Raw genomic sequence first — 12,730 nt, 5'->3', positions numbered from 1 at the left:
CACACCCAGTGCCCAGCTAGCGTATGCACATCCATAAGTGGATGAGTTGAACAGATTCGAACCAAAACGTTTTGATCCAAAATCGAACACAACTAAGTTGATCTTTTTCCCCAAACACAACTAAGTTGATCTTTTTCCCATAATAAACCCAAAATTAACTCGACTTAAAATGAGAAACTCTTCAATAATAGATCTAAAACTAACTCAACTAAAAACTTAAAATTTTTCACCTGTATTTTTTTTTTTTTTTTTGAAACAATTCCTCACCTGTATTTGATTAGACTTGAATAGTGGGAAATAAAATCAAATATTTTTCGTTCCGAATATACTACCTCCGTTTCATATTATTTACAACGATAGTAATATAATCCAAATGAATTCACTCGAATCACTCTAGTCTATGACCACTCTATGTACGACTCATATATGGCCGTTGAATTGTAATGATAAGCTAAAAGTAACTTCATCACTCAACTCGCTATAGTCACTACTCCACCCAATGGCTAGTTGACTACTTCACTTGATGATAGTGAATCATTGACTAAATTTATCAAATTGGTCCAATTCCAATGGAGATACAACAACAAGTCATCAAATAAAGTGGGATTCCAATTGAGGAGAAAAATTTAAAAAACCCTTCAATTTATAAATTTTGAGAAGATACTACTCCATGTTAGAATTGACTCCTTTTATCATCCATAATTCCAAATCCAACAGTGTTTCAATCAAAATACAGAAATCCCAAATCTCAAATGAAATCATACTCGAATATATGCCTACCATGTGTTCGACTAAATGCCTCAATGAAGGTCCCACTTTCCACCACCCTCTTCACCATCATTCTCCACCTTCGCCATTTCCCTCCACCTTTTCTTCACAATAAATTAATCAAATTTCCAAACCCCTTTTTCTCATTTCAATCAAAATTTTGATTTTTAAATTTCCCATTTTTCAAAAAGAAAAAAAAAATCACCCAAGATTTGATTTTTATTTAGTTGGGGTGTTCCCTTTAGGGAGGCAACAGTATGCCAACTCCGGTGAACACAGCAAAGCAATGTCTTAATGCTGAAGCTTCCCACGCGCTTGATGAGGCAGTGTTAGTCACGCGCCGCCGTGGGCATGCTCAAACGACGTCGCTTCATGCTGTTTACGCCTTTCTTTCTCTATCACCTTCCCAACTCCGGGAAGCCTGTGTAAGAGCCAAAAACGCTGCGTTTTACCCGAAAGTTCAGTTGAAAGCTTTGGACTTTTGCCTTTCTGTGTCATTAGATAGGTTACCCATCTCACAACCTTGTGTTGATGAACCCAAAATTTCAAATTCTCTGATGGCTGCAATCAAACGGTCACAAGCTAATCAGAGGAGACACCCTGATAGCTTAATGACCGTTAAAAATCATCACGAACAGTTAGGGAGTTGTTCATCTGGGGTTGTTAAAGTGGAGTTGCCACACTTGATTATATCAATTCTTGATGATCCAATTGTTAGTAGGGTGTTTAGTGATGCAGGGTTTTGTAGTTTAGATGTAAAGTTGGCTCTTTTGAGGCCATTACAGGGTTATTTTAGGTACCCACCAAGTGTTTTTGGTGGGTTTTCGGAGCCGGGTAGTTGTCGGTTTCGGTTTCCGTTTCCGGGTTTTGGGGATGAAGAGGGTGATTATAGGAGAATTGGGGAGGTTCTTGCTAGGCATAAGGGGAGAAATCCATTGCTTGTTGGGGTTAGTGCAAATGATGTTCTTAAGGGTTTTGTAGAGGTTTTAGAGAAAAGAAGGGAGAGTGGTTATTTGCCTTTGGAGATACATGGGATCAATGTGGTTTCAATTGAGAAAGATGTGTCGAAAATAGTGACCGAGAGTTGGAGTTATGAGGCTGTGAATTTGAGATTTAGTGAAATGGATTTGATGGTGCAGCAGTGCTTGGGGCCTGGGTTGATGGTTAGTTTAGGTAATGTCAAGTGTTTTCTTGGAGGGGATAATGGGTATGTGAAGGATGTGGTAAATAGTGTTGTTAAAAGATTGACTAAGCTGTTAGAGGTTCATGATACCAAAATATGGCTGATTGGTTCTGCTGCAAATGATCAGATGTGTATGGAGTTCTTACGTAGATTTCCATCTATAGACAAGGACTGGGATTTGCAGCCTCTACCGATCACATCGGTCAGGCCTCCGGTGGGAGAATCATGCTTTAAGTCGAGGTGACTTACTACTCTATGATCTTCGTATTTTCACGGATTATAAATTTTGGTACTTAGTATGACTGCTGCTAGTTTCAGGATTTATAAAACCTTCAGCTTTTGTTTCAGTATTTAGAATAGAATGATGCATGCTAGGCTTACAGTGTATTTGATAACATAACTTCTAAAGCAGTGAGAATTTAAACTTGTGATCATAGATTACTTCTTGCATAAAATTAAGTTTGACCATTTTTTCTTCCAATGTTCTTGAGTAGGAACTTGTTGTGCTATGTTTTTTACATCTATAGCTTATAGGATTCCTATGAGGACTATGACCTTGTATATACTCCGTTTGTATGTGGTGTTTATCCTCTTACCTGGCATTGGATTTGGACTATGTGAACAAAACAATGCATAGTTTCTTGAGGTTCTGTTTTATTATCAATATTGGTTGTTGCCTAAGTCAGTTTGCACACAAAAATTGTCATGATAGTTCAGTGAAGAGTTTGATCCATGCATAGCTTCTAACATTTTCTTGAAAAAATAAATAAATTATGTGATTTGCATGGCTTCTCTAGGATGTTTATACACATACGGCTCCAAATCTACCGAAGCTCATGGATTTACTTCGCAACCTTTCATGTTAGTTCTTCTAGCTTTTGCACGTGGGCAGTCAATCTCTCTTGATGGTTAAAGTTACAGCGATGGGCATATAATTTGGAATTAAAATGTAGCATATGAAACAAAACATTCTCCGTGGCTTCATGGTGCTTGTGGTTTTGAGGAACTAAAATTGATATATGTAGAGATGTTTCCTCAGTCTAGTTCTGGACCCTAAAAGGAAAATCTAACCCTTAGACAATTCAGAGACTTCAGGACCAGTAGCATGCATTTCTGCATGTTTATACTACACTTACCTTCATTGTGATGGGGTGTTGTGATGGTAAATTTCATTCATGAGAAATTTAATTGCTAGAGAGCAAGTGAAGTGTAGCAGCACTATGCCTCTATGCTAAAGTAACGTTGGAGTAACACGGTAGCTATGAGCATGTTTGCAAATTAATGTTGAATGGCAGATTGTTGGTCTCAGGATCTATTTGACAGACAAGGAGACAAACCATACATTTTTTTTTTTTGGCAAAGACAAACCATACATTATTGTAAAAGAATCTGGTGAATTGTGATTTAGTCTGCCAGACACGGGTTACCTCCTTTGCTTCTCGTTGATTTTTTGTTTTGAATTTATTCATTCTTAACTAGAGTCTTTTGACAAGATTTTGACTGTATCCTTTGTTGTTGATTAGCTTTTCAAGGTTCTGCTTTGGATTCAGTTCATTTTCTACTCAAATAGCCTGTGTGTTCATTAGCATTGTTCAGTCCCATAGACATCCGTGTTTGAACTTTATGTAATGTCAGCTACTTTTGAATTTGCTTTCTACTCTGACATCTTAACTTCAGTTTCTCATAGTCGCATGTCCATATCATGTTTAACAGCTTGATGGGATCATTTGTTCCCCTTGGTGGGTTTTTTTCATCTCCTGAAGTCAAAGGTCCATTCGGCAGCTCATATCAATGTGTCACTCCCTGTAGCATGAGCAGTGAAAAAATCGTGGAAGAAATTTCAAATAGAGGATGCATGACTTCAATGGCTGATAAATGTGGATCAAATAATGTACTTGATAACCTAAAGGTATGCATTATATTTCTAATCTTTGTTTTAAATTTTCGTAAGAGATTCAAACCAAGATTTTCTCTTGTATGGGTCAAAAACAAGGAATATAGGAAAAGAGTGATATTCATGATGAAGCCTCCAACTTTTTAACAAGAATAACAACCTGTAATTGGGTGTACCATTGTATCTGATTCTCACCTTTATTTGTGCCCATCATACAATACCAAGTATATTGACCTATTAGTATTCCAGGCATCCTAAATATGCTCTTAGGTGCAGTGATAAGTTTATCCATAATAAAGAATACTATAACTCCATCCCACTAGAATTGCCTCATATGAATAATTTTTGGGTCAAATGGGGCAATTCTAGCGGGACAGATGGAATCAATGGTAAACATTTTTCCGTGCAAATGTGCAATCAATCAATCAGATCCTTAATTCCATAAGTGGGGTCGGCTACATGAACCAAAAGTGATTATTCCATATAGTCATCCACAAAAATCTTCTTCCTCCATCCCTAACGATCAAATGCCTCATTCTCATGCAAATCCATATACTTAATATCCTTCCTAACTCCTTCCGTGCAAAAAAAAAAAAAAAAAAAAAAAAAAAAAAAAAGAAAGAAAGATGGGAATTGGAATAATCTTAAGGGGGACAAGCATCCATTGGATGTGTTTTTAGACATACGTAAATGTATCTTAACAATCTTCTTCCTCCATCTCTAACGATCAAATGCCTCATTCTCATGCAAATCCATATACTTAATATCCTTCCTAACTCCTTCCGTGCAAAAAAAGATGGGAATTGGAATAATCTTAAGGGGGACAAGCATCCATTGGATGTGTTTTTAGGCATATGTAAATGTATCCGATCTTTAGGTACAGTGGAAAATTTAAGTTTTTAGTGAAAAGTTAAACAAAAGTTATGGTAAAGAGACTAGATTACCATTTCAAGAGGCATTGCTGCTTTGTAACCTCAAAATAGAAGGATTTAATTTTGTAAAATCAGTAAAAACCTGTTACTTAAAGGTGAATCACTATGCCCCTGTACTACTTGAGCGAAGTAAATTAGGTTGCTACCTACATAGAAAATCTTGGTTAATTTTGTTCTTACCTTTATTTAACTAGAACTGAATGTTCCTGCACACTCTGCAGGACAAAAAAATCCAGCATTCTAACAGCAGCACAGGTTTAGTATATTAGTGTAGAACTTCTGTGTACTCAGAAGAACCAGGAAATATAACTTTTTATTATTGCGACTTTTCTGAATACAATAATGAAGTGATCTAAGCTAGCTAACTAAGCTAAGTATAGAACTTCAAGCTACCTACAGAATTCTGATTTCAAAATACTCGTACATCATAATATCTTTATTACTCCCTCCATCCCTAAATGATGTGTCTGTAAATGGTGTCCCAAATGATGTGTCTGTTCTTTGAAAAAAACATAATTCTATCATATTCCGCACAACTTTTTTACCTTTCCCTTGTAAAATTCTGTTACACATCCATAAATTTCTGTGCTATTAATGGTTTTTAACATTTCCCATGTAATACACATTTATCCAAAATATCATTACTTACATTTTGTCTTTCGCATATAATATTCCCCTACTTTCAAGAATATTATGTACTCCCTTCATTCTTCTTAATTACCGTGAAATGTGAGAAATGAGCACAACGTCTAGGGACGGAGTGAGTAGTTCGCAAGTATGAAATAGGGTGGTTGTTCATTAAAAGACCATCTTGGATACTTTACCACTTCAAATTGAATTAAAGATTTAGAGTTGCATCTTTTATGTTATTTTTTGCAATCTAGTTTGGATACAATTAGCAAAATTGAGTAAATTTTTCTCTCAATAAACTGAAATTTTACAATTCAGCATAATTATAACTTAGTATAAAATAAAAATGTAGAACAAGAATGCAAGATATAGTACTCCATAGTCCATACAAGGAACAGACAAACTAACAAATTTATAAGTGTCCTATTTCTACTTCAGGCTTCTTGCTTTAGGTTTACTAGAAGGAAATGCTACAGAGTATATATTACAGTATGAATATGGTACTCATGTAGTATGAATATGATTAATATTGTGCATTTGTGATGTACTTCCTGTACATTTATTATAAGAAAAACCGAAGGTTTTTGTTGCTCATTTAAGTCATGTTTGAATACATGCTCATGTATTTTTTGTTTTGAGGTAACCATATTTCATCTCTTCAGTGCAGGCTAAAGGTGGGAAAGTGCTGTTAAGTGCTCCAGTAGCAGTTTTGCAGAAAAAGCATTGCAATTTATGTGAATGTCATAACCATAATCAACCATCATCCAAGCCAGAAGTTTGTCAAGAATCTTCTCAACTTCCAACTGATGTAGGCTTCCAAAGTCCTGACAAAAAGGTCATAAAAGTTAACAATGAGAGCAGTTGCACTACCAGCGGGTCTTGCAAGGAATGTGATTATGGACGGATCAATTCATGTGTCTCCATGGATGTACAGAAACATTCGTTGTCTCCATCTAGCAAGTCAGTTCTTTTAAGGTCACTAAAGAGTGGTATTTTCCCTACTAAACTATCGGAAAGTCCTCCAAGAACTGGGCATCCTCTTGATGGTGGATCTTCTCCCTACAGTTTCTGCATATCAGGTTTGGATGATGGTCAAACATCTCCCTCATCTGTTGTTTCGGTAGCCACAGATTTGGGGTTGGGATTGTTTCCTCAAGCTTCAAAGCAACAGAAGAAAGCAGATGAGCAGCCTGAGAATAATTCTAAGGCACTTTTTAAAACTCTATTTGAAAGAGTTGGTCGGCAATGTGAAGCTCTCAGAATGATCAGTCAGATAGTCGGTCATTCCTGGACATTTAGTGGAAGCCACCAAAAATCTGGTGTCAGAGGAGATATTTGGCTAAACTTTAGTGGACCTGACATTTTTGCTAAGAGAAAAACTGCTGTGGCCCTTGCTGAGATTTTATATGGAAGCAAGAAGAGCTTCATCCATGTAGATATATGCTCTAGAGATATGATATTCTGCCAAGGGTCTGAGGTAAGGTCTCGAGGCAAGACTATAGTTGATTACATTGCTGAGGAGTTGCGGAAGACACCATCCTGTGTTGCTCTCTTTGAAAATGTCCATTCTGCGGACCCAGTACTTCAATGCAGCTTGTTGCAGGCCATGAAAGATGGTAAATTTTCAGACTCATACGGGAGGGAAGTTGCTACTAACAATAGAATCTTCGTGTTAACTTCGATTTCTAAAGAAAAAAGCTCCACACTCCCTTTGAGGGGGAAGCCGTCAAACTTTCCGGAGGAGAGAATTGGAAGGGCAAAAGGCTGGCCACTTCAAATTGTAGTTAAAGGTGTTTCACATGAAACAGGAGATAACTTGGCCTGTGAAACCTTCTTAAACAAGAGGAAGCTCAATGGAACAGATGTAAAAACTGACCAATTTATTAGTATGGAAGTCAAACGACCTCACAGGAGATCTTTTATGTCCCTTGACTTGAACCTTCCGGCTGAAACTAGTGAAGTTAATGACACCAACATTGAAGAAAATGATGCTGCAGGGTGTTTGTCTGAAAGATCTGATTCTTGGTTGGAGGATTTATCAGGCCAGTTAAGTAAGATTTTGGTTAAATTAGAATTTAACCCTTTTGATTATGATACATTGGCTACAAAAATATGTAAAATGATTCATGCAAGCTTCAATGAAGTAATCAAGTCGAAGTGCTTGCTGGAGATTGAGCCTAAAGTCATGGATCAGATAATCGCAGCTGCCTGCTTATGTGACGGTGATAAAGAGGTCGAGGATTGGATTGGCCGGGTTCTTAGCAAAGGGTTTGTTGAAGCTCAAAGTATATATCAACTGACTGCTCATTCTATTGTTATGATTGCTGCCTGTGAGGTGCAGTATGTAGAACAGCAGGTACAAGAAGCTTGCCTTCCCTCGAAAATAATTTTGACTTGAAACAACTTTAGGAATACTGGTACCGTTATGCTAAAATAGTACGTAGTATAATGTATAGATTGTAGACTTGTAGTTCTTAGTATATATCTTGTATAAAACCTTAGTATATAACTATATGTTCGTATAGCTTTGTGTTTTCACATGCTATACTAATGCATTATATATGTAATATATGAAGTACGAAGTATAATATAGTACAGTATGTAATAACAAGTTTAGTTATGCACTAAGCTGTATATCTTTTTTTTGTTTCAATGGACTGTTGTATTATACGTAGATTTCTATAATAGGCATAGATAAAACACATTGATCTTTTACTTGCTGATATTAGGCCCAATGTTTAATTGAAACTTAAGTTGTGAATCTGTATATATGCTGCTTTCTTGGGTTTCCTCATGCATCTTACTAGTCTGAACCCTATCTATAGTAGTTTTGAAATACATAGTACTCAGTTTTTTATTTTATTTTATTTTATGGATATGCCTCGATTAACATATCTAGTTTGTCAGTTATATTATACATCTTGGTATACCTTTTACATGGTAGTCTGTCAAGATTACGCTGAGCAAATGTTGATAGATACTTGAATTAAAATGTGGACATGATTTTCCTAATCATGCAAAAACGACAATAGAGAAGAGATGAAGAAATAAAAGACGAGTAAACGTTGTGTTCATGTCTCCTCGTACTAATCGTCTTCGTTTTCCTTATCTGTCTTAATATCTAATAATCTAAAGTAGTACTATGGATATTCCCCCCCTCCCTTTTTTTTTTCCCTATAAGTTAACTTTATATTACTAACTCCATTAAATATTAGCTGCAACTTTGAAATATTTTATATCTCATAATTATTACCTCAAAGTTGTAACTAATATTTAACGGAGGTAGTATAAATTGCTAGTTTACTTTATTTTACCAATTTTGGCTCTATAAACTTTACTCAACTGTGTAATTTTTAAATGTAACAAAATGCAACAGATGGATTCCATAGAGATCCAGTAGTTTGTGCTGATTGTCTTGCTTTTGGATTGGTTTATTTTTTTAGTCTAACATAATTGTAGAGGTCTTTGCTACGACTTTGCCTTAATTGTGAGGTTGGAGTGGTTTTTTCTTTTTTTTTTATTTTTTATTTTTTATTTTTTTTATATATAATTTATTATTATTATTATTATTAATTTAATTTTAAACTTAATATCTGCCTTTATAGTCTAATTAAATTAATAGTGAGTTTGAGTTAGGGTCATGCTATGCTCATTTATCCTATTCTATGTCTTATAGGACTCTACTTTTATAATTTTGGATATTCAATAATAAAATATAATCAAATGGTCTTAATTATATACTGCCTCCATTACATATTATGTGCAACTTTTGAATTTTTTATATCTCACAAATAATACCTAAAAGTTGCATATACTCTCCCCGTTTATAAATACTTGCTCTATTTTTCTTTTTCAGCCGTTTTTAAATACTTGCTCTATTTTCTTATTTAGAAATTTTTTACAATATGTAATTCATTTCTCTCACTTAGTGGACCCAATATAAATCATATTTTATTAATTTCATATTATCTCTCCTCTAATTCTCTCAACTACTTTTGCTTTTTACAATTTTTTAATTCTTCATATTTTATTACTTTCTCCAATTTCTTTTAAAACTCCGCACATGGAGAAATAGAGCAAGTATTTAAAAACGGAAGGAGTAATATGTAACAGAGGTAGTATATACACTCGCCATGTTTTTTTTTTTTTTTTTCGTTTGGTCCCCAAAGCATGTTATATCTGTAATATGTTAATATCTTTAATTATTTGCCAATTACGGTGATACAATTATACAAATTGATATATTAAAACACATTTAAAGAAGTATTGAGCTTAGTTAATTAATACAAAGTATAATGTTTTTTTTATAATCACAAAATTATTTTAAATCACAATCCACTCTATGAATGAACGTATCCTTATATTATTTTTTCTTTTCTTAATTTTAATTTCATTTGACAATGTACAGTAACTTGTAATCATACAAAGGCATAATTCCTCTATTTTTTAAACTTGAACATACCTTTTTAGCACGTTATTTGAAGATATAATTAGACTCGATAAACGAATGAATTAAGCTGTGAAAATTAAATTGTAACAACTTATTACTTTCTTCTTACCAGTGGTAAAATTTTGTTGCTTAATCTATTTGTTTATCTAGTCTATTATTTGGCTTAAAGTATGTGTCAAAAAACTGTGTTTAGAATTAAAACAGAGGAAGTGAATAGTAAACGTGCAAAAATCACATCATATGGGCAAATGTGCACGCCGTACGGAGTAGAAGTTATAATGAACTTTGCTTTCTTTTAGACTCGTGTCTAATGTCTTCTATAGCACCTATTATTTCTGGCTAGAAATAATGGCGACCAATTTAGTGTATTTTTTTAGCTCATGCTTTAATTTGTTTTTAATGGAATTTGGAAAAGTTTGTGAATTGAGGGGAGCAAAGCTTTCCTTATCCACTAACAAAATTGTTATCAATGCCTTTTACAATGGAAAATAGTTGGGCTTGTCCGATCCATTTATCCACCTAACTTGGTGAGTCACTCCTGTTATCAATCTGTATTATTGCACATTTTGGATGGAATGCCTTGTTTGTGAAAGCAACGTTGTGTGTGTGTGGGTGGCGGTTAAGCATGAAGGTACTTGTTGGCCATGTGAATGAGATTCGATCTCGTACCACAAGCTAAGGTGAATCGTGATAGATATAGGTCAAATTGGAGGTCTTAAATCGTCACGTTCTATATATTTGATTTTGATTAATCATAAGTTGAGATGAGTTAGGTATGAAAAATTGAATATATATATATATATATATATATATATATATATATATATATATATATATATATATATATATATATATATATATATATATATATATATATATATATATATATATATATACTCAATGTTTTTAATCCTTTTCTTTGATTGACATTATATGTGAATCAGTTTGTTTTAGATAGTGATTTCAATATTTTCATTTATCGACTTTTACTCTTCCTTTGTGAGTAGACAAGTTTTATATTTTCACACCAGAAATTGTAGAAATGAAATGAATATCTTGTTACTAGAATAGAGAATCAAGTATCTCAAAGAAGTACAGTTTGAGCTTCATTGAAATAGGTTCATTGTGCTAATAATACTCTTAGGATCTGTCCTTTTCAGCTTAATTTCTGTTTAGTTCAATTCTTAATTTCCTTCTCTCATAAATAATTCAGTACACCTCACTTGAGTTCAGTTCAGTTCAGCAGAACATACCCTTAATTATGGAATATTAAATCTAAGCATTAAACCTAGCTAGTCCGATCAAACCCTTGTGGAAATATACCTACAAAATTTGAATTGAGAAGTGATTAACCCTAGAATTTTTTTTTTTTTTTTATTTTCTTATTTTTTTTATTCCGTCAAATGAGAAGTAATATTTTAAAGTATTTTAAGCATGTGTGTTTTGGAACTTTGTTGTTGTTGTTGATAGGACTTTCGAGTGGCTGACATTTGAGGGACCACTATATCCCTAAACTCAACTCTTTTTGCCTGACTTAAACCAACTAATTAGCAACGCAACTAGACTACTAGAGTACATATGCAACTAGACTACTAGAGTACATAAAACTCTATTTACTCCCTCTGTGTTTTTTTAAGTGTTATATTTTGACCAGCGTATAGTTTTAAACAATTTAATTGAGTTAAATAAAATAAGAGTTAAGTAGGGTAGTTGGAGTATTAAAAAATTGTAAAAGAAAGATAATGGGGTTAATAGTTTATTGAAAAGTAATGAATATGAGAGGAGAGATATAATAAAAAAATAGTAGTGAGTTTGGGTGGGGACCATGAGAGGAGAGAGATATAATATGTTAACGTAGCTTTTTGCCAAAAAAAAAAATTTAATACTTAAAAAAAATACGACCGGATTTGATAAGTGTAAAACTTAAAAAAACACGGAGGGAGTAGGAATTAATATACTAGTACTACTATTTGCATGTGATTTTATTGTTTACTCCTTGTGCTTGTTTGGAAAATAAGTCTCAACTGTGACCAACTTTTTTTTTTCTTTTTTTCTTTATTGTTGTATAAAATGATATGACTACTCCAATTGGCAATGACGTTAACAGAATGATTGCCCATTGCCCACAACCTCTAAAGATGGCCAAGAAAGGGACAATGTACATAAAATTGATGTATATTATCTCTTCAATCAATTACTCCCTCTGTCCCATAATTACAGGTAAATATATTATTTTGAGTGTTCCAAAATGTTCCTTCTATTACTAAAAATAACATATAATCATTACTTACGGAGTACTTTTTAGCTTTTCCATACAAATTACACACATACCTAAAAAATCATTACTTACTTTTTCTCTTTTTCATACAAATACACACATACACAAAAAATCATTACTTACTTTTTAACTTTTCCATACAATATTATCTACTTTTTATTATCCCCATACAACATTCTTTACTTTTTTTTCTTTTTCATACAATATTCCTCTACTTTTTCCATCCTCCTGTACTTTTTAGAGTTATTTGCCTGTAATTATGGAACGGAGAGAGTATATTGTAACATATGAACTTCAAAGAAAAAAAATCTTATTAAAATATTGTTATTATTAAGCTCAATATGGCTATAGAAAAGAGAATTCTAGATTGCGCTAAAGGTAAAGAAAACATTATCCAGAACATATAAATAAAAGGAATAGTCAACGAGTTCCCGTATATAAATTGAGATCGAATTTATGTCAGGGACAGAATGTAATAAAAAGGGTTGATATAAATTAAATATGCATTCCTAGCCTTATGTTTAAATATAATATAATATTACCTCTGTTTTTTTTAGTTGACACCGTTTGACTTTTACACTATTCACAAACTACA

At 33.5% G+C, this 12,730-nt stretch overlaps 1 protein-coding gene across 1 annotated transcript; it reads left to right on the top strand.

Annotated features, from left to right (window-relative positions):
• Positions 1–570: 570 nt before the first annotated feature.
• On the top strand, positions 571–8,018 carry LOC145592670 (protein SMAX1-LIKE 8-like). Its single transcript, XM_081649179.1, has 3 exons — positions 571–2,191; positions 3,665–3,860; positions 6,075–8,018. The coding sequence occupies exons 1-3, from the start codon at positions 1,026–1,028 to the stop codon at positions 7,803–7,805; spliced, it is 3,093 nt and encodes a 1,030-aa protein (XP_081505305.1). The 5' UTR covers positions 571–1,025; the 3' UTR covers positions 7,806–8,018.
• Positions 8,019–12,730: the final 4,712 nt, after the last annotated feature.

This window comes from Chenopodium album, chromosome 18 (assembly GCF_948465745.1).
Source record: "Chenopodium album chromosome 18, dcCheAlbu1.1, whole genome shotgun sequence".
Classification (NCBI taxonomy): Eukaryota; Viridiplantae; Streptophyta; class Magnoliopsida; order Caryophyllales; family Amaranthaceae; genus Chenopodium; species Chenopodium album.
The sequence above is the reverse complement of the archived record's forward strand: the minus strand, read 5'-3'. Positions and strand labels throughout refer to the sequence as shown.